The 20,936-nt window shown below is 41.0% G+C and overlaps 1 protein-coding gene across 23 annotated transcripts in view; it reads right to left on the reverse strand.

Annotated features, from left to right (window-relative positions):
- SVIL (supervillin) overlaps positions 1–20,936 on the reverse strand; it is a 235,847-nt gene that overhangs the window by 41,640 nt on the left and 173,271 nt on the right. For 13 of the 23 annotated variants that reach the window (XM_073228993.1, XM_073229000.1, XM_073228994.1 and 10 more), the window contains 7 exons: positions 20,142–20,237; positions 18,357–18,600; positions 17,343–17,913; positions 15,988–16,195; positions 8,140–8,269; positions 4,550–4,597; positions 3,940–4,017 (listed from right to left, as the gene is read on the reverse strand). In XM_073228993.1, coding sequence (XP_073085094.1) covers positions 3,940–4,017; positions 4,550–4,597; positions 8,140–8,269; positions 15,988–16,195; positions 17,343–17,913; positions 18,357–18,600; positions 20,142–20,237 — 1,375 coding nt within the window. The remainder of the gene's footprint in view (positions 1–3,939; positions 4,018–4,549; positions 4,598–8,139; positions 8,270–15,987; positions 16,196–17,342; positions 17,914–18,356; positions 18,601–20,141; positions 20,238–20,936) is intronic. The other 10 variants (XM_017672758.3, XM_073229006.1, XM_073229011.1 and 7 more) reach the window with 5 other exon arrangements.

Below are 20,936 nucleotides of genomic sequence, written 5' to 3' on the forward strand. Positions count from 1 at the left end.
AACATGTATTACTGGGATTAATGCAGATTTAAGGGTAAAACTCTTCCATAACTGGAGAGTTTTATGGATAGAAAACATTGTGATCTACCTTTTAAATATTTGTCTTATTCCCATCTACTTGAACAGAATTATAGGGAGAAATGATAAAACCATATGTACAGTAATAGAAATAAGGTGAAGTGACCGTTCAGTACTACACAGTTTTCAGTAATGCCATCACCATTAAGAATTGGTTGCACAGGTAAAGAAACGAGATTTGCTCCCTCCATAGGTGATTTCTGTCCATATCAGCACACACAGACTCAAATGGCCTGAACAAAACAAAGAAAGGTCTCAACTTGGCTCATACCTCAAAGTAACCATAATCAGGTCTTGTCACTATCTACCAGCAACTAAACTGAAGGGAGAGGAATAAAGAGAAATCTTACTCTGCTGCAACCCTGAGGCACATGAGGAAGAAGAAAATGTGCATCAAAGTCTGACAGTGAGACAAATGGTCCATTTAGACAGCTTGTGTGCTGTTTAGATGCTCTATTTTCTCTGAACCTCTGCACTGCTGAATACTGACACCAGAACTGATAGAGGAAAAGAGTCTCTAAGAACACTGATGAGCTGGAGGTACATAATGGCTTCTAAAATATTTATCTGGGAAAATTGTCAAGAAGTAAAAATATAGAATTGTTAAGACATTTTATTTTTGAAGGGATTAAACATAGATTGCCTCTGATAAATGTTATTTCTCTTTAAACTTAGAAATATATGGATAGATATTTCCATGTTCATGTATTAGAAGATGTAATGATGTCAGTTCTTTCCAACTTGATCTATAGATTTGGTGCAATTACGATCAAACTCCCAGCAAGTGATTTTTGTGGATGTTGATGAGCTTATTCTAAGGTTTATATGGAAAGGCAAAAGATCCAGGTTGCCAGCACAATACGGAAGGAGAACAAAGTTGGAAGACCGATGATACCATCCAACCTTAAGACTTACTCTAAAGTCTACAGTAATCAAAGTAGTATGGTAGTAGTGAAAAAACAGATCAAGTGAACAAAATAGAGAGCCCAGAAATATTCCTACACAAATACATTCAACTCATGTTTGAAAGGAGCAAAGGCAATATAGTGGAGAAAAGATAATTTGTGTAACAAAAGGTGCTAAAATAACTGGATAGCCACATGCAAAAAAGAAAAAAAAAAAAGAATCCAGACACAGATTTTACACCCTTCACAAAAATTAACTCCAAATGGCTCACAGACCTAAATTTTTGAAAGCAAGAGTGTGTATGTCAATGTAGGCTTGTTAATTTTAACAAATGTACCACTCGAGGGCAGGATGCTGATAGTGTGTAGGTGCAAAACTATAAAATTAGTAGAAGATAACGTAGAAGAAAATCTAGATGACCTTAAGTTCAGTGATGACCTTTTAGATACAACACAAAAGGCATGATCATGAAAGGAAAAAATGACATGCTGGACCTCACTGAAATTAAAAACCTTTGCTCTGTGAAAGATACTGTCAAGAGAATGAGAAGACAAGCCACAGACTGAGAGAAAATATTTGCAAAAGACTGATCAGATAAAGGATTATTATCCAAAATATAAAAACTCTTAAAACTCAACAGTAAGACAATAAACAACCAATTAAAAAATGCACAAAAAATCTGAACAGATATCTCACCAAAGAAAATATACAGATGGCAAATAAGCAAATGAAAAGGTGCTCAACATCATGTCATCAGGGAAATGCAAATTTAAACATAAGATATTACTACACACTTACTGAAAAGGCAAAAATCCAAAACCACCACCAAATACCGGTGAGGTGTGGAGCAACAGGAACTCTCCTTCATTGCCGGTGGGAATGCAAATTGCCACAGCTGCTTTGGGAGGCAGTTTGGCAGTTTCTTATAAAACTAAACATACTCTTATTGATCCAGAAATTGTGTTCTTTGATACTTGAGTTGAAAACATAGCTACACAAAAACCTATGGATGGTTACAGCAGCTTCATTCATAATTGCTGAAACTTTGGAGCAACCAAGATGCCCTTCAGTAAGCAAATGGATAAATAAACTGTGGTTCATCCAGACAAGGAAAATTAGTAAGCAGTAAAAAGAAAGGAGCTATCAAGTCATGAAAAGACATGGAAAAACCTTAAATGCATATTACTCATTGAAAGAAGCCAATCTGCAAAGGCTATGTACTACATGATTTCAACTATAAGGCACCCTAGAAGTGACAAAACTACCTATGGAGATACTAAAAAGATTGGTGGCTGTCAAGGACTTGGGGGAGGGAGCAATGAACAGACAGAGCCCACAGGATTTTTAAGGCAGTGAAACTACTCTATATGATATTATGATGATATATGACAAATACATACATTTGTGAAAATTCAGAGAATGTACACCAAGAGTGAACCTCATTGTAAACTATAGCTGCTGGGGGCTTGTTAATTTTAACAAATATACCACTCTAGGGCAGGATGTTCATAGTGTGGAAGGTTATGTCTATGGAGAGAGAAGGTATGTGGAAACTTGCTGTATTTTCTGTTCAATTTTTCTGTGATCTAAAGCTGTTCTAAAACTAAAGTTGATAAAAGCTATATGTGTGTGTGTGTGTATATATATATATATATATATATACACATGTAAGTATATACATTATATACATAATTTACATTTTAAGAGTTAATAATACATCTTTTCTTTTAAAGTTTAATTTGACTTCTTTAGAAGCACCAGCTCCCTGCCCCCCTTAGTGATGGAACGGGTTTGCTCCAGATGTCAGCCTTTTTTGGGGTGCACACTAGTGGGCTGGGCTCTCACAGACCAGTATTCCTGACTTCAGAGGAAAGGAACCATGGATCCCACAATTATACAGGCTTATTATGCTTAATTATACAAGAACAGCCACCTCAGGGAGGAGAAATGGGGGGATTCCACCATGAAGGTGAGAGACGAAGTCAGGCCTGGCGCACATCTCTCTGGAGCACTCTGCCAATGCCATATTTGAAATGCTGCACCTCTCATGCAAAGGCCTGTTTTATCACTACCAGTCCTAAAGGAACAGTACAGTCCTGACAGTTTTACTCAGAGGCCCCCTTAGAGGTAACAAAGCCCCAGTTCTGATGAGGAAACAGAGGCCTGGGTCTGAGCTAGTCCAGAAAGCGGAGGGAATTGAGCGCCCAGGATTCACAGCCAAGCGATGCAGCCACTTTTCATAGCTCTTTTGACACTAAGGATGTTCCGAGGGAAACAAAAATCATCATTGATATTTTCAGCATTGAAACAATCATGGATTATGTACCCATAGAGTTCCTTAGCCCAGGCCAGGTGTGGGTTGTACCCAGGGGTCCAGTGAGGATGAGGCTGAGGGCAGGAGGCGTATGGGTCCTCCTTTCAGCAGGGCCACTGTACCCAGCTCCTGTCAGGATGGGTGCCCAGTCACTGCGTCTTCCTCCCTGCTCCTTCCACAGCTTCCTCATTAGGCTAAGTGAGACGGCACAGTACTGAGCTGAGCAAGGAACACTCTGGTCCACTGGTTGGCCTCCTGACTCAACTTGGCATATAATGCTTGGAGATTAAAAGGGGAAGCTTCTCTCTTAAACCAATTTCATGACTGAGTGAATTACACCACCAGGTGTACCTAATAGTCTGAGCCAAGGATGCAATGTGTATGACTGACTCTAAATATACTGGGAACTGATTAAGCACCCATCCCTGGGAACACAGACACACACACCACACACATACACAAGCACACATGCACAGACAAGCAGACACCCACACATACACCCTCCATACACACACCACATACACATACATGCAGACACATATATGCACACATATTTGGGGAATTACTTCCCCAAAGGAAACAAGTTCCTCCCCGCCCTCAGAAATTGCAATGAGGCTTAACACATGTAGGCTTTTCCTCACCTGATTAATAGATACAAAAGACAGGTATTTATGGGCAGCAGGTATAGCAGGAGAATAAGTAGAAGCATATACAGGTTCCTATAGAGCAAAGCAAGAGGATTAGAAGTGAAAAAAGAAGATTTATCAGAGCGGGGTGGGGTGGGGTGGGGAGAGACAACGATTTCTCTGACAGTATGTTAAGTTACTCATTGCAATTTCAGTTCTATGTTCAAGGGAGTCCTTCTTATTTGTTTACTTTTTCAGAATGCTAAAATAAATCCACACAAGCACAGGAAATATGCCCAGTCTGTTCCGTGCAGTAATTAAATGAGTTAATGGCAAGATCACTGCAGTTTGTAAAAGATACTCAGTTACAGTGAAGGGAACCATGACTTTCATCGGCAGTTTAAACTTTTGATATAAAATCTCTTCTTTAAAGCCTTTAAGGGTTTTCATTAGATGATTTAAAAGAATAATTTAAGGAAACAGAGTGGATAGTTCTCCACTCTGACATCTCGCCTTGGGATAAGAAACCAAATAGGGCCCAAAAGGGAACACTCAGGGCAAGAATACACATGGTGGGTATGACTCTGGCTGCAGTGGAGGGGACGCCTGTTCAGAGCACGCTTACCCAGAGCAGATTAGAAATGGCACTATCATCTGTAAATCCTCCTTCTTCCTACAGGTGAAAATAAATAGGAAACATTGCAGAGCATTGGAAGAGCGGGGTCACGGTTGGGTGACACAGCACTGCCAAGTGTTCTGTCCCAGGTCAGTGAGAAGCATGCACATGCTCACACCACCGGGTGGTACAAACACCAGCAAACTCACACCCGCCCATGGGGTGACAGCCTTTAATGGCGAGGTCATACCGGCATGCTTTCTCTCTTTCCTCCCTTTCTGTTTAAATTGACTTTTTTCTCCTGATTTGTGGTTTGGAAGTTCAATGACAACAGGCAACTGGAACATGAATGTGGCAGATACACCTTCCCTGAATTTTCAAGGACTTGTCCGGTGGACGGCATAGATCTTAGCTTGATTCACTGACCTGATCCTACTGAACACAGCTGGATATCAAATCCTAATCTTCGACTCAGACATAGCTGCTGCGTTGTAATCGCTAACTCTATAAAAGGATTTCATTTCCTAGAAGAGGTCTGATACACTAGATGATTATCCTAACAAAAGGGCATGGGAGTTGCTAAATATGCTTCAGTGTCAAATATGCCAAGATGGGGTTGGAATTTCAAATAACTATTTGGTCAAAATAAATAACTGTAATTTAGTTGCAGCCAAGAGACTCCTGCCAAATGACTTCTATAAAACTGCTTCGCTTCATTTCTCTCTCTCTTGATGGCATGAGTTACTCTGGAAGAAACTGTCCACGGATTAGGCTTTAGTGCTTGCACTCCACACGGTATGGACCAGGCCAAATCTACAAACCAAATGGCTTTACCATCTTTAGAACTAATTATATATGTTACAAAAGCAAAAAATGTGAAAGGCAGGTTAGTAATGCCCTAGACTAAATGAAGAACAGGAGAAAGGAGAGAGATGAAGGGTGGCAAAGGAGAGAGAAAGGAAGAAAAAGGAGAGAGGAAGAACCCAAACTGTGTGTCGCAGGAGATTTGAGTCAGGCAGGTAAATGAGGAGCTTCCCACCTAAGGTCCAAATCATCAGTCCTGATTTGGGGGGATAAATTTGGATAGCAAGGAAGTGTGAAGTACTGTATTCTCAGAGCAGGACTGATCTTTTAGGAGGGAAAGGAAAACTCAATGAGTTCCCCAAGTCTATTCACGGGCCAAAAGAATATTTTCTTACCATCTAGGATTCAAAATGAGATGCTGGTTAGAGCACCATTAATTTTTGTGTGTGTGGAGACAAAACCTTTGAGAGAAGCAAAACAGTTAACAGATTTTCAAGGCATCCTTTTTCAGTTTTTTAAACGGGACTCCTAGACAGTCTCAAATTACTTATGTGGCTCACATTGTATTTTTATTGGACAGCAGGGGTTTTGAAGGGGGCAGTGGAAGTGATTTATGCAGAGTCCCATCTCAATTTCCTGTCTCCTCTGCATTTCCAAAGGCTACAACTCATTGGAGCTGTGCTTACCACACACAAAAGAGGAGGGCAAACTGTAAAATATGTAGTAACCACGGGTATGTACTGCTGATGAATTCAGAAACTGTGCAGGAAGTGATAGCCTGACTGTACAACCAGCTCCCTTTCACCCTTGTTGGAAAAGATGGAAGGTTCCAGAGCTTGGCTCCTAAGCTGCTCTCCTTCTGCATGTCTGGGTCCCAGTGCATGTGCCAAGCCTCATCTGCATGTGCCTCATATGTCAGGAATGCCCTTCCTCCTCTGGGGCAGCATTCCAGCCAGCCAGCAAGCTGTGGTGTTTCTCAAGCACTTATCAGCTGTTTGGGGGCTATCTTAAGACAGATCAAGTTTAAGGCACCTCACCTACCACATCTGAGCACAGCCAAAGTGTGGCTGAAATACAGTGCCAGCCTTGGGAAGAAATAAAGCCAAGGGCTTATCAGAGGCCACGTGAAAACCACCTGACCTCGGCAGAACCTGAGATTGCCAATGTCTGTTACAAAAGCCTAAAAAAGATCTGGCTTATTTTAAGTTCAAAGTGCTTATTGTCTTAGGCCAAAGTGAACTGGGTTGCTGAAGAGGGGGAATAACGAGTTCACTATTGCTGCGGACTCTGCGGTGTCCATTAGCCTGGAGATGTCATGCCACACTCATGCCCCAGCCACGCTCTGAGCCCCTCCCTTCCAGTGACTGGGTTGTTCCCCCGAGGGGCAACTGTGGTAACCTCCTCCCATCTCTTGACTTCCAAAAACCTTTGCCAAGTTTTGAGGCAGTTCGGACCTCCTCCTCCACACACAGGAGATTTCCCCTGCTCACATGATCCCTCAGCCTTCTAAGGGGTTGAGTATCTCATGCCACTGCTCATGAGGAATCTGCCTGGGTGTGTGCTCTGTAACTTTATTTTAATTATTACCTGGCCATACAGGACTATCAGCTCCTCCAAAATGACCAATAAGAGGTAAGTGTTAAAGTTATTTTTTGAACCAAGGATTTGAAGACCCTTTTAAATCAAGTCTATGGGCCATGGGGATAAATTGAGGGACCCGGTTTTCTTGCACTTCTGGATATCATTCTTGAAATCCAGTTTTCACACATAAGCTTTTTAATATTCAATGGTACTTGAGAACTTTACAAGACAATGGGAATTAAATGTCTTTCATGTTATCTTTAATGTCATTTATGTCTCAAAAAAGAGATGTAAAATAGAGTCAAAACTCCTGCTACACAGTACTGCCTGCACACCTCCTTTCTATGCAAGGTTCACAATGTGAAAAGGTCACATTCATAATTTCTCCCTTCCACAGATGCTTTTAGAACTAAGAGGGATCCAGGTCTTCATTCTGTTGGAAGTGTTTTTTTGTTTTTCTTTTTTGTTGCAAGACTATTGATCCTAGAAGTTGACCAGTGGCTGTGGACCTTGCCTCCAGCCCAGATGGGCACTGCAACCACAGAGCCAAGCAGCAGAAAAGTCACCATCAGCTTTGAAAGTGTGCACTAACTGATCAAAAGCTGGTCACCGCTACCTTAGTAATTTAACAATTCATCAACTTTTGCATATGAAATTCTTGCCAGTATTGATAACAATGTACTACTTTATTTTATTTAAATTGTAACATATCTTGTTGTACATGCTCAATAAAAGCAACACCTGCTCATTGTGAGACAAGCCTACAATTATGAAATAAGCTCGCTGACCACAATTATGCCCTTAATACACTTAAGCTTTAAATTTCAGCATAGGACATTCAAGTCCATATTTTATATGCAATAAACTGTTAATGGTCAGTTAAAGTTTTTTTCATTATAAAGGCTGTAAATAGCATTGTAAGGTCAGACTTCATTTGAAGATTTTAAGCCAAAGTACACACTTCAAAACTCAAAAACTTGCTTGCTGATGCATTATGTATTCAGGTCTGTTACCAGTTCTGTAACATCTTAAGACCTTACCTTTCTGATCAGTTTCAGCTGCTGTGTGACAGACTTTAAGTGTGTCCCCAAATGGCAAGAAAGCGCAAAAGTGTCACAGAGTGGTAATTAGGTAAGTTAGCATGCTTGCCTGTTTGGTGCACTTCCAAGCGTGACGTTAGTTAGATGGCTTTTTCCTAACATGGAAAATGTTACCTTCTTCTTGAGCGACTGTTCCACTTCTTGCATGTGCAGGCTGCTAGTGACAGACGCTTTGCCATACTCCTGCTTTCTGGAAAGTCTATTTTTCCAATCTTCCTCACCGCTCTTCTTCAACAGTGCTAATCTAAGGGGAAAACATGCCAACCAAAAAGAATTCAGCACCAAACCCTTATTTGTAACAGAACCATAATTTAGATAAGTTAGATGTCTTTGGCCAATAAATGACCACAGCTACCTAAAATTAATCTTTTTGAGTTTCAATTTATTCTTAAGAGTGTCTGGAAACATTGATAATAGGGGGAATGTAGTAACCACAATGTTGCTCATGTGAAACCTGGGCATAAGACTGTATATCAATGATATCTTAATAAAAAAAAAAGCATGTCTGGAAACATAACATCAGAGTCCCTTTTCTTATGATGGCCCCAAAGATTTTAAAGTTGACTGAAATGCAAAGCTGAAACCTGACCTGCCTGATAAGAAGCACTATCATTTTACCAAAGGAATAAATCTGTTTTTCTTTGCCCTTGAGTTGAGAGCGATAAGATACAAGTAATCATCCCAGAGAAAAATGTCTTCTAGTGACCCTTCTGGTCACTTAATAAAATAACATTTAATGCAACTTGGATCGTGCTTATTTGCAGAAAATAAAGCAGAAATGGGTTTAGAAACTTAAAGCTATAAAAAATTTGACAGTCTCTTTAGTATCATACCTTCAGTCAAAGGTAAAAGACAATATTTAAGACTACTTCTCTTCCTTTATCTAAACCTTGTTCTTTTCCTCCACATTCACTTGGTTTTCCCAATCTATCTTAATACAGAAACTATTCTCTGCAAACTCATCTTTAAAATTATTACTTCAACTTTCCTCATGAAGAAAGCTACATACAAAAAAAGAACCTAATTAACTGAGATTTTGACCTAGCCTGTTCTGGTTCAACCATGGATGACTTGATAGAAAGCTGCTGGGGTGTTATAATCTGTGAAAGGTTTTCTTCATGAGTGTGAGGCTATGGCAGTTAACTTAAATGAATGAAGAAGTCTTGGGTATTTAAGTTGGCCAAACATGGGAAAGATAAAAGACAAAAGAGTGGTGCTCATCAAACTCATCTGAAATAATGCTCAAATAATTTAAAGATTGGGGAAGAAAAAACGCTAAGACCCCTTTCCTTCTCTGCTGAGCCTGCTGGGCTGGGTCTTTTATATATCATTAATGCCCATCTTTAACCACTGTATTTTTAAGTGGCATATCAGTTTTGGTTTGGCTACTAAGCCAGCACTGGCCAAGTAGCCTGGCCGGGACAAGATAGTTTCTAAGAATCTTTCAACTAAGTTTCCAGATGCCACTAAAAAGTCAAAGTAAAGATGGGATGAAATATATCATACTCTGTTGCAAATAGGAAAAATTTTTCAGGACTCAAATAAGAATCCATTTACACCTACAAATGTATGCACAAACATGCCTTATACTCATCAATTCAGTCAAATAATGGGAAGTAAGCCATGAAAACAAGTACTCCCCAAAGAGGGCAGGAGCTCTGCACTCTGCATTTATCCCCTCTGCCAATCCTTCCTTTTCCTTCCCTTTCTTTCCTCTATGTGACTGCTAATAAGACCTCAAATTCCCATCCTATAAAACTGGTATAATGCCACCTTACCTACCTGTGATACTGTGATTTATAATAAAATATATATACTTGGCTTTTGTCCCCTTTCCTGGCACAGAGATCCTAGAACCCTTGGAATTTCATAAGCTATGACAGTGATGAAGTTGTCTTTGTTCTATTAAGGAGGGAACTTTTGGGAGGCACTGAAGGGCAGGGGCAGGTTGCCCAGAGAGCCAACCTTGTGATTGGAGGTTGGAACTTTTAGTCTCAACCCCTGGTCTCTGGGCAAGGAAGGGGGGTGCTGGAGATTGATTAAATCATTGCCATAGGCAGTTGAACTCAATCATGCCCACATAATGAATCGTCCATAAAAAAACAAAAGGACAGGGTTCAGAGAGCTCTTGGGTTGGTGGACACATGGAGGTTTGGAAAAAGGGGTGAGCCTGGAGATGGTGTGGAGGCTCTGGGACCCTTCCCCATACTTTCTTCTATGCACCTCTTCCAGCTGGCTATTCCTGAGTTATGTATGTTTAGAATTAGCTAGAGATCTAGGAGATAAAATGTTCCTGTGAGTTCTGAGCTACTCTAGCAAATTAACCCAAACCCAAGGTGGGGGCTTTTGGAGTGGTGGGTCACAAGCACTGGTGATAACCTTCTGGGGAAGTCTTGCAGGATTGAGCCTGTGGGATCTGATGTTATGATCTCATCTCCAGGTAGACAATGTCAGAAATGAGCTGAATTATAGGACACCTGCTGATGTCAGAGAATTGGTGGTAAGGGAGAAAACCCATCCTGGAAATTAGAATCTTACTAGGACAGGCCCTTTTAAGTCCCCCTTATTCCTAAATCCTATCATATATAATGTTTGACAATATTCAACATGCTAGAAGGGCTAGCTAGTTCATGTACTTAAAAACAAATTCTAAATACCTATGTTTTCATCTGAATGTCAGACTATATAATGACTAAGATTCATTTTTTCTCCAATTATTCTGAGTCAGTTTTATTCTGACAAAAAATGATCTAGTAAAATCAAATCACAAAAAGAGACCATTAGTATTTCAAAGGTTTTAAAGTATCTATAAATAAGATTTTCAAAAATAAGCACACCTGTACTTCCACACCCATATGAAGGTGTGCTTCCAAGTTGTCATCTTGTGATAAGAGACCTTCATCTCACGGATATTCTCCTTGCAAACTGGCCTCAGAATCAGCTTCTGTCTCCTATTTCACCTTTGACCCAGACCACTAGTTTTTCACCTTGGCCATCTACCTTTTTAATCAGATTGGATTCCAAATGATTTGGGAATTTAAAAAATTTAGATTTATCTGTGTACACTGGGATTAATGAGTTGTATGTAGCACATTAAAAATGTGCTACAGTCTTTGAAGGTGTCTTCAAAGAAGCAGCTGCCAAATGTTTGGAGCAATGACAACATAATTAAATAATCATATGGTTTCCTTGGTGGCTGCTTTGAGGAATGTAAAACTGTGTAAGAGAAACAACAAATTGTGGAATCTGTAATCATTTTACAGTCCACTTTATACTCTGCTGAACTGCCTGGCAACCTCTGAGAAACTGGATATTGTTGTTCTCAGGGTAACAGGTGAGCCATGGGTGCACACACAAGCCAAGGATTTCGTTGACTGAGGTCACACTGCATGTCAGTGGAACAGGGAGATGTTTCCATCCCAGGCAGGCTGCTCCCAGCACATGGCTTGTTTTACTATGTTGTTATGTTAGGTGACCAGATACTTCCAAAGACTACAGAGTAACCAAAATAATATGGAAGGACTGTGTTTCAGTTGAGCCCACATGGTACTCAGACCCAGCCCTGGCCTGCATGCAGAGTGCTGATGTGGATGACTTAAAAATAACATGCAGCAAAACTTAAGTGTTTATTCCTAGCCCTTTAGATTTTCTATTGGGTGTTCAGCAAGCTGAGGAGAGCAGGAGACCTTTCCAAAGGCATTCCACCCCCTGAAATCTCCTGGCCCCCCTGACTCACCACAGACCACCATGCACGAGTGAGGGCCAAAGAGCGAAAAGTCTGGTCCTACACATGACATAAATTACTGCCTATGCAATTCAAACAGCTGTCAGCACTTTCAACATCTGCCAAGTCCAAGTGCCATTTGCAGGGCTGTGATGTTGAGAGCCAGGGCATCTGTTTCATCTGAGGCTGAGAACCTAGTGAGTGGCACTTTGTTAGCCTATTAACCTGAAGGCCTGGCCCAGGGTCATCACGATGTACACTTGCTGGGCTACCTGGGGTAATGTCTACCCACTTTGCCAGCAAGGAATACTTGCCTGAGACAGTTGTGTTCAGCAGGACCGGTCTGAGAGCATCCTACTTGATTAGAGCAAGTTCTGAAGGCTCATGCCAGTAAAGGTGGGGTCAAATACGGGCAGGCAAACCATGTGCCCCTGATCTTAAATACGTTTTTTTCTCCCCCCTTTAAAAATGTTCCTTCATTTCAGAGAGTCACAGGCACCACACAGATTTCAGATAAGGCTGAACAGCACTTATCTGTTCTTATATCAGATCTTAGTCTTGGGTAGTTTGCAGGCTGGAAGAGTAATCTGATATGTTTTTTATATGGGGACAAATCAAAGATCTGAAAAGGAGCCAGCAAAAGGCAATGACACTGCTTTCCCCAATTCTTAGATAAGTCTGGGGGCCCTCTGGTGGCTGCAATCTCCCAGCTCCAAGGTTAGGACCTCAAGTCTGTTGTGGAAGCATGGGTACAACCTCCGGCTGGCTGAAGAGTAGACAGGTGGGCTGAGGGTTATTTGGGGACGACAGGGGGCCCTCTGCCAACCCCTTTAAGGAAGAATTCTGCAGGCTGGCAAGAGGCATGAGGTGGATCCGTCAGCATTCCAGGGAGTTCAAGTAAGTCCTGACTTACATGTCACCAATTTCCCAGTGGAAGGATGGCCCTTTAGCCATTTCTAGTAATCTCTCCCAAATCTGAGAGCATAAACGTAGTTATTTCAGCAGTTGTGGAGGTAAGATTTCTGAACGCCTCATACACTTTTAAAGAGGCATCAAAGGTTTTATCTCTATATAACATAATACTTTATTGATTTACAATGTTTTCAGCAAAATACCCAACAGGGAGAATTTAAACCCAAAATATTTAGGTAGTTATGAAACAGTGATTTTACTAATCCAGTGAAAAAAGCAGATTGTGTCCTAAATTTGATGCTGGTTATGGTTCAAATTTGATATTCTAGGTGTCAGAGAGATGAAAAAAAAAGAAAAGGAGCTTTTAGATGTGCTTCCTTGAGCATCACACATAATCTTAAAAGTGGACTACATTGGGGATTCCTGTCCTTTCCAGGTTGCTCCATGTTCTAAGTCTCGGTTTACATGTACGACATGGGGTAGCAGCGCCTCCTTCGGGGGCTGTCTTCAGCACTGAATGAGGTGACACACAAGAAGTGCCAAGGACAGTGCGGAGCCTCGGCGGTCCTTGTACAGAGAGCTCGGCGTGCTCTAGAACCGAGGAGAGGGACGGACACACAAGGTGGAGGACGGCGGGATCGCCTCCTCGGGCTGCAGCCATTTAGAAAATGTGATAAAAGAAATCCACCAAGTCCAATCTCTATTTCCTAGAGTCTCAAATAAAGCAAAAGTGAAATTTGAAACAAGCCAAGCAGAGGACACACGAGTTGAGAAAATTAATGCAAGAAGAGGGTAAAGTCTCCCTGCTGGCCAGCTAATGTTTCCTGTACCCACTTCTAGCAGAATGAACAAACAGGTTGGCTGCTAAACATTCATTTGAACACTTGGCCATCCTGCCACAGGTGCCAGGGCAAGCTGGGGACTAGCACCTGGGGTTGGTTCCACTTCCCACTTCCCAGTGGCCACTGGAACCAAACCTCTTATATGGTAAAATGAGGTAGTCACAGAAGTTAGAATAAGGTTTAAAAGTTCTACTTTATATGTCACCTCAAAAAGGAAACATAAAGCCCATATAAATATATGAAGAGCAATCTTCTTTTAAATAGACCAAGCTTCATTATTTCGTTTTAACAGAAGGGAGTAATTAAAGCCCCACATTAGGAAAGGCTGACACCGATGGCTTGTAAACATATGTAGTTTTATTTCAGCAGAGTGCAAGTAACAGTACTATCGTGATAAGGGGCAAAGGTCACCGGCAATTAATTTTGTATTAACATACCCTTTATTACAAACATAGTTGCCAAGTAAAATGTCCCTCATCCATTTTTAAGCGTATATATTAACAAACTGAATAGCTGAAGTGTCCCTTCCTATCATGGTTCTGAACAGACTGGGGCTCAGACACCTCTTAGAGACAGTGAAAAAGTCCTTCTCTCACTAGCCAGAAGGTGGCAGTGCACCCAGGGTGGATTTTGAACACACTTCTAGGCAGATCACAGAAAGCTTACAGACAATCATCAACTCCTCAGACCACCCATGAAGCCTGGGCTAAGAAGCTGCATCTTTATAGCAACTCCCATTTTTTAAAAATGAGAATTTTGCAGTAGGATTAAAACTGCTTTCAGAAAGAAACAGAAAACTCAAATGTACTAAAAACAGGCAAAGAAATCAAGAATTATTACAGGGCAAATAGACACAAAACTCCTCACCCAAGGTTCTAAGTCCCAACAGTCATCTTATACCCAAAGATGGCAAGTCTCCTTTGAGATTTGAAAGAAGGAAGAATATTAGCATTTTCACTGGAATTTCACTCCAGGAATGTTTTCTGATGTACAAAACATCAGAACTTGTGTATGTGATGTTCATCATTAATTTCCTTCAACAATGCCTCTTCCTTCTCCCCTAACCAGTTACCAATAGTTGGGTCTCTGGGATCAAATTCTCTTTGAGCTGGGTTTGCATGGAGGAGGGCTTCATGCCGATATCCAACAGACAGCTTCCCTGATTCAAGATATCACTCCTTCACCCAGCTGACCCATCAGCCCCTTCACCTGTGCCTCAGTCTAGTAGGTCTAATTCACTGTGCATTTTAAATAAGTTAAGGTGAAAGTCATTAAGACTTAACAATCTGGCACTCCTCTCTCTGAGGTCACGTGCACTTTCCAAGTGCATAACCTTTTAACTTTAAACTCTCTTTTCAACCTTTCAGGGGGCGCTGAGGTGGTCCACACTTTTGAAGTATGTACACTTTTAATCTTACACTTTCTGTCTCCAACCTTTCAGGGTGCCTCTCCTGGCTGAGGTTACCGGCTGCATTTCTTCTCTCTTTAAGTAACTTTAAATAAAGCTTTTACTCTGCTTCAAAAAAAAAGACTTGACAATCTTACTAACCCGTTAGTTGAAAAAGGCTCCGTCTATTGAATATTTCATGAATCCTGTTCAAGATGCTTGGCTTGAAAAACAATGAAGAATTTTCATCATGGTTTGATATATATTCTTAGGTAGTTTGAAATGTATCCAGAAAAGAAAGAGTGGCCTGTTCTCGACAGAGCAAGAGAACCCCTGAATGGTGGGAGGTGCCAAGTATCCAGGAAGGCAGATCCCTAATCAGCTGATGGTAGAAATAGTTCTGCTCATCACACCGGGAAGACAATGACATCTTTCATCTTCCAGTATTCCCATTACTATTACATTGTTTGCTGCTTAATTCCACCATGTCAACAAGGAAAAGACAACCCAAAATATTTAGCTCTGATTCATTGTGTCTGTCCCACTTAAATATATTCTCTCAATCCTCTATTATTTTTTGAATGAAACGAGGTTACGCTGTTATTTGATACTCAGATGTAATCTTTCATAGCTATTGCCTGATACATTTTTAAATGCAGTTCAGAGAAGTCATCCATTTTACTTTTGTAAATAAAATAAGCAAACTTCCGATTCTGATCCCAAAGATTTCTGTCCTAAATAAGAATTTATCTGTATTCCCTCTGCATCTATTTTACACAAATAGTTATAAGCAGTGGTGCTTTCAATCTGAAGCCATGTGCATCTGAAGGAGCCAAGACCTCTGCCCCCCCTCACTAGAGTCAAAGAATTTAATATGAAGAAGAAAATAGAATCGCAAACAACTAAAGCCTGCAAAAGTCATTTTCTGCTTGTTCTCTCATCTGAGTCAGAAACTGGTATCCTCCCAGGCTTACCATCCCCTTGGGCCGTCGGATTTGTGATTTCATCTCTTTGTCTGTGACTCAGGTCTTTTTTCTAAAAGCAATTTGTAATTTCTTCCCGAACAGAACTACTTTTCAATCAGGAGATCTTATTACCTTTCTTTAATCGACATGGTTTTGGTGGGCGAATCGCCCTCCACGGTCGGTGCTCTCATCTCCCCGGCAGCGAACACCGTACACGGGTTCTCCTGTGGTTGTTCGGGAGGGCCCTGCTGCTTCCAGGACACTGGAGTTGCAGTTTGAGCAGTAGTTTCCCCAGCAGCTGAGCCCAACTGCTCCAAAGTGGGCTCCCCGACCTCTGCTGCTGGGAAGGGAAGGAGCTATGTCAGCATTTACTCTTCCCAGCAAACATTCTTCAGCTATTCACCCCCGACACCCTTTGGAGTTCACTCGTTGGCACGTGGTGGGTTACCCAATCCCCTGAATTTATGCAAATCTGTAGCTTGCTTCGCTCTGTGAGAAAACCAAACTTTCTAGAGATTATTCCAACACAGTAAATTGTTTTGTGACAGTTGGGTCTTTCTCTATGTGCGAGATGCAGGACATCAGCCGTAACCGTGCACTAGAGATTGTGTCTACTCCTCCAAAACAGGACTTGGACATTTCAAATGTGCTACTGCACAAACCAAATCACCTCTGTACCTTTCTCCTTTAATGTAGATGTAGGAGATTTAAAGTTCCACGAGTATAGTTTTGCTGGTCTCCACAAAAGGAACGCAGAAGGAGAGAATGGAAGCCCACGGGCCAAACTCAAGTCCTTATGCCCTGTACTTACCTAGCCCTGGACCTTTGGGGTCATCAGTTTATTAAAAGGGCCGACGTAGCTGTTTAGTGAGTTTTGTGAACAAAGTTATGAAAACCCCTCATCAACAAACAAAACAGAAATAGACTCATAAACACAGAGAATGGACTGCTGATTGCCACAGGGAAGAAGAGTTGGGGGGGGTGAGGGAAATAGACGAAGAGGATAAAGAGGCCCAAATATCCAATTAGAAGATAAATTAGCCACAGGGATGAAAGGACAGCATAGGGAATATAGTCAATTATATTGTGACGACTTTGTATGGTGACAGATGGGAACTACATCTATCATGGTAAGCATTTCATACTGTATATAATTTGGTATCACAGTGTTGTACACCTGAAACCAATATAACAGCATATATCAACTATATTTCAATTAAAAACATACAAATAAAAACATTAAATTTCCCCCAACGATGTGTGAATGGGCTTCAAGTATTTTTACTGCTGAAAATTTGCTTAATCCACCAAACACATTGGATTCAAGGGGAAAAGAAGTCTGGGGAGAATAGGACTCACCCTGTACTTTTAATCAATACTAGTTATTAACTCCTTCATAATTCGGTTAAAAGCAGTCACTGCAACTAATGAAGCTGAAACTGAAAATCCAGCTGGTTTCTAAAAGTTTAGGAGCAGGAGTAACTCACCTCTTAGTGAAAACTTCCTTTGAATGACATTCTCCATGCCCACCTTCTCTTGAAAGGGCTGCCTGTCCTTCAAGTCTGGGCTCCCTTGTGCAGTGCTTCTAGCAATGGAAAATTCCTGTCGCTCGTCCCCAAGATGGGCGATGAGAGGGTTGGCTAGTTCCAGGCTTCCCTTTCTCAGGACAGCATATTTGGGTTCTTGAAGGCTATCTCTTTCCCAGACTTTGTTCAGGACGGAGTAGGATGGCAGCTCTGCTTCCTCAAAGGACCCATACTTCATAACTCCACCATCTTCACCTCTCTTGCTTTCTGTCTCTCCAGATTCTCTCAACATTCGTTTGCTCCCACTACCCTCTCTTGAAGGCTGCCAGGCTGGGGTTTTCAGAATGCTTTTAATGGGAGAGTCCAAATTTTCTATCGAAGAGGGAAACTTATAGTCAGTGGCACTTGTGCCATCACCCACGGGTGGCTTTGTCCGAAGATCCCCGGCATATACTGGAGCAACTAGAGATGCCACCATGGACACAGACGTGCTCACAGTAGGTGAGAAAGGAATGCGCTTTCCACTTTGCACCTGGGAGGACACAGTTAAAATGTAAAAAAGCTGATTTCAAAACACTGTCTACATAAATCCCAGTTGCAGGGCTGACACTGACTTCTGTAATAATACAAGTGGCACAGTTTCACTGCTTCTCCGAGTGGGAACCAATCCGAGACACAGTTATAGAGTGCATCTTATTAATCAAAATCATTTGGGTGAAAAGCAGATTGGGTGTCCTATTTTTCCTTCCAAGATGGACTCACTCCAGAAGATTTCAGCAAGCAAATGAGGAAAAGAGGAAAGGGGAAACATGCTTGGCATGGCTACCTTTCTTAGGAAGGAAGTTATTTCCAAATCACTTACAGGTAACAGAGCTCACAGGCAGACCTTAATTACATTGCTAACCTAGGAGTGACACTGTGCTCCTGTATTTTAAGAACACACCGCAGACTGGAATGAGATTATAGTCTACCCACCTGTTCCACTTCTCCAAGTGTGACTGGCTGAGTTTGATAGCGAGCATTCATTCTCCTCTGTCTCACATCTATTCTGTTTCGGGTAGAAATCGCTTTTGAGACTGGCTGGGACAGCTTGTTAAACAAGGCCAGCTTCTCTGCTAAGCTTAGAGTGCTGGAATCAGGTTCACCTCGCTCAGTAGAATCTTTGCCGTCATTTGCCTGTTCTCTGGCTAAAGCCTTTTGGTGAGCAGATGCCTGCAATCTGAAAGGGATAAAAAATCAGTTGATGCAGATTAAAAAAACAAAGAAAACCCCATAATGCTAATTGTGTGTATTAACTTTTTCTAAATGTCACTTACTCTTGAAAAGGGCTTATTTTTCCCTATAGAAATCCAAGTCAGGTGTATGCAGTTGTTCAGCTGTTAATAGGACAGTGAGTAGCAGAGTAGGTTGGGAATACTGGCATTACCCATTTTGCAAAGAACAGACTTTTAGTTCTGAATTATTTCTAAAAATTGAATTTCCTACTTAAGGAATTGAAGTCAGCTTGGGTACACCTTACCTTAGAGAAGTCGTGTTGTTAGTATCAGAAATAAATAATGCTAAAGGGAGCCCTCAGGCATTCTCTACAGCATTGTAGACATTATCTACGTATGTGGTTCAGAAGGCAGTCTGTTCACTTTAAATAATTAGGAAATAATATTGTCATCCTGCCAACACTACAATACAGCGTTTTGATTTGCATTTGCTCAAGGCAAATGGTTTAATTTTAAAGATTCTTTTACTCCTCCAGACTAGCATTTACTCCTCCAGACTGGCTTTCTATTAGTTTTTTAAAAGGTCCTTGAAATTCAGTAATCTGAAATGTGAAGGGAATTTCAGATGGCGACAAAGCCCTCCAACTTCTAAGGAGAGGAGAAGGCTTCCTATTACCTGGTCATTGGGAATCTTGGAAGGTTTAAGAAAATGTGCCTTTGTCCACTGGCACATCCAATTCTCTAATACAGTAAATAGTACAGTATGCCCCAACTCCAGTTAATCACCACTTCACAAGTTGTGCCAGACAAAAGAGCAGTGTCTGTGTTCCAGGTTATAATGAGGTGGCAATAAAGCCACAATATCTCCCCGGAGAGGCCCCTGCTTCCATTTGTGGCAGCTCTATTTCTGTCTTGCCCCTTTCTTTCTTTTCATCTTATTTTTAGCCTTTGTGCCATAACAGTAAAAGAGAGGAGCTATTTACCTGCCTTAACAATATAATTTTAAAACACCACAATTTAAAGTTTAGTTGTAGAACCTCTGAGTTCAGATGCTATAAATTGTTTTTATTCCAATCCCAGAATGTCACACCATGGTCTCTCTATACATTAGAAACAGGTAGGATTGTTTTTGACATTTAATTGTTTCTACAAGTGTTTAAAGAAAACTGAGTATTAGCAGAATTTCAATACTCATGTTAACTCCCCATTTTTCTTGTAATCTTTATCAAGTGCTATATTTTAGATGAAGAATGAAAATGTAAAGATGACCACGATTATGAAAAACAGAGACAAAACAAATGGATAAGTGAGTTAGTGTGGTTTTGGTTCCAATACACAGTGTAAGCAGGTAGATGAAATGTTTTCTCATGCAGGGCTCCATCAAGTTACATGTCTGGCACTAGGAAAAAACAAAACACCACACATTCCCAGGACAACTCACTACAGTGACTTGTCAAACAAATGAAAGGCATTCAAGATTTTAAGATGCATCTGCTGTCTAGCACCTTGGCCCCCACTGTGGCATGCAGCTATTTCTGATCAGTACCTGGCAGGCTGCACAGTGCTCTGAGCTACAGTGGGACTAGGAAGTCTTGTCATTACAGGGTTGGTGGCCACAGAGCATGAGGCAGGGATAGGTTCACTTTAAAAGGAATTGCCAAAGAAGGAACATTCATAAGAAGAGAGAAGAAAAGAAGCATTAAGGAAAGAATCATTTTCAATTTCCAATTCAGAAGTGTTAAATCAAATAGTTTAACAAAATTATTTGCTAATTACTTTGGGAGGATCACAAAAGAACTTGAAAAATGATTACAAGTTTAGGAAATAAGCAAAGTAAATGGAATAAGAGTAGGGAGGGTTTTAGAGCTATGAAAGGATTTGCTCCATCTTTAGAATAAATGTCCTTGTTTAAAAAACAAGATAACCTATAAAAGTTACTTTCAATTACCAGCAAATCAGATGATGCCCACATTTTAGAATGTTATCAATCTATTTTTTTTAAATCAGTGTTCTTATATATCTCTGAGCACATCAAAGTAGATTCAGTGAGCCTTGTAAGGTAATAGTTTCTGCTTATATTTACTGTTTTGCTCCCATAGGTACAACAGCCACTCAAATATTTTTGAAAAGCTGCACACAAAAAAATACACAAAAAACTGATTTGCTGAGAATTCCTAATGCATACGAGACGTAGTTATCCCCAAATACACGGAGAAATTGAGGAGCAGCTAGAGAAGGAAGTAAAGGAGGCTGATCTAACAGCAGGGTCACAGGTCTGGGCTGGGACATGGACGCCTCTTGGGATTGTCACTGCCCGGAATAAGACAAACTTGTTTTCTAG

Source organism: Manis javanica, chromosome 2, assembly GCF_040802235.1.
Source record: "Manis javanica isolate MJ-LG chromosome 2, MJ_LKY, whole genome shotgun sequence".
In the NCBI taxonomy this organism is placed as follows: Eukaryota; Metazoa; Chordata; class Mammalia; order Pholidota; family Manidae; genus Manis; species Manis javanica.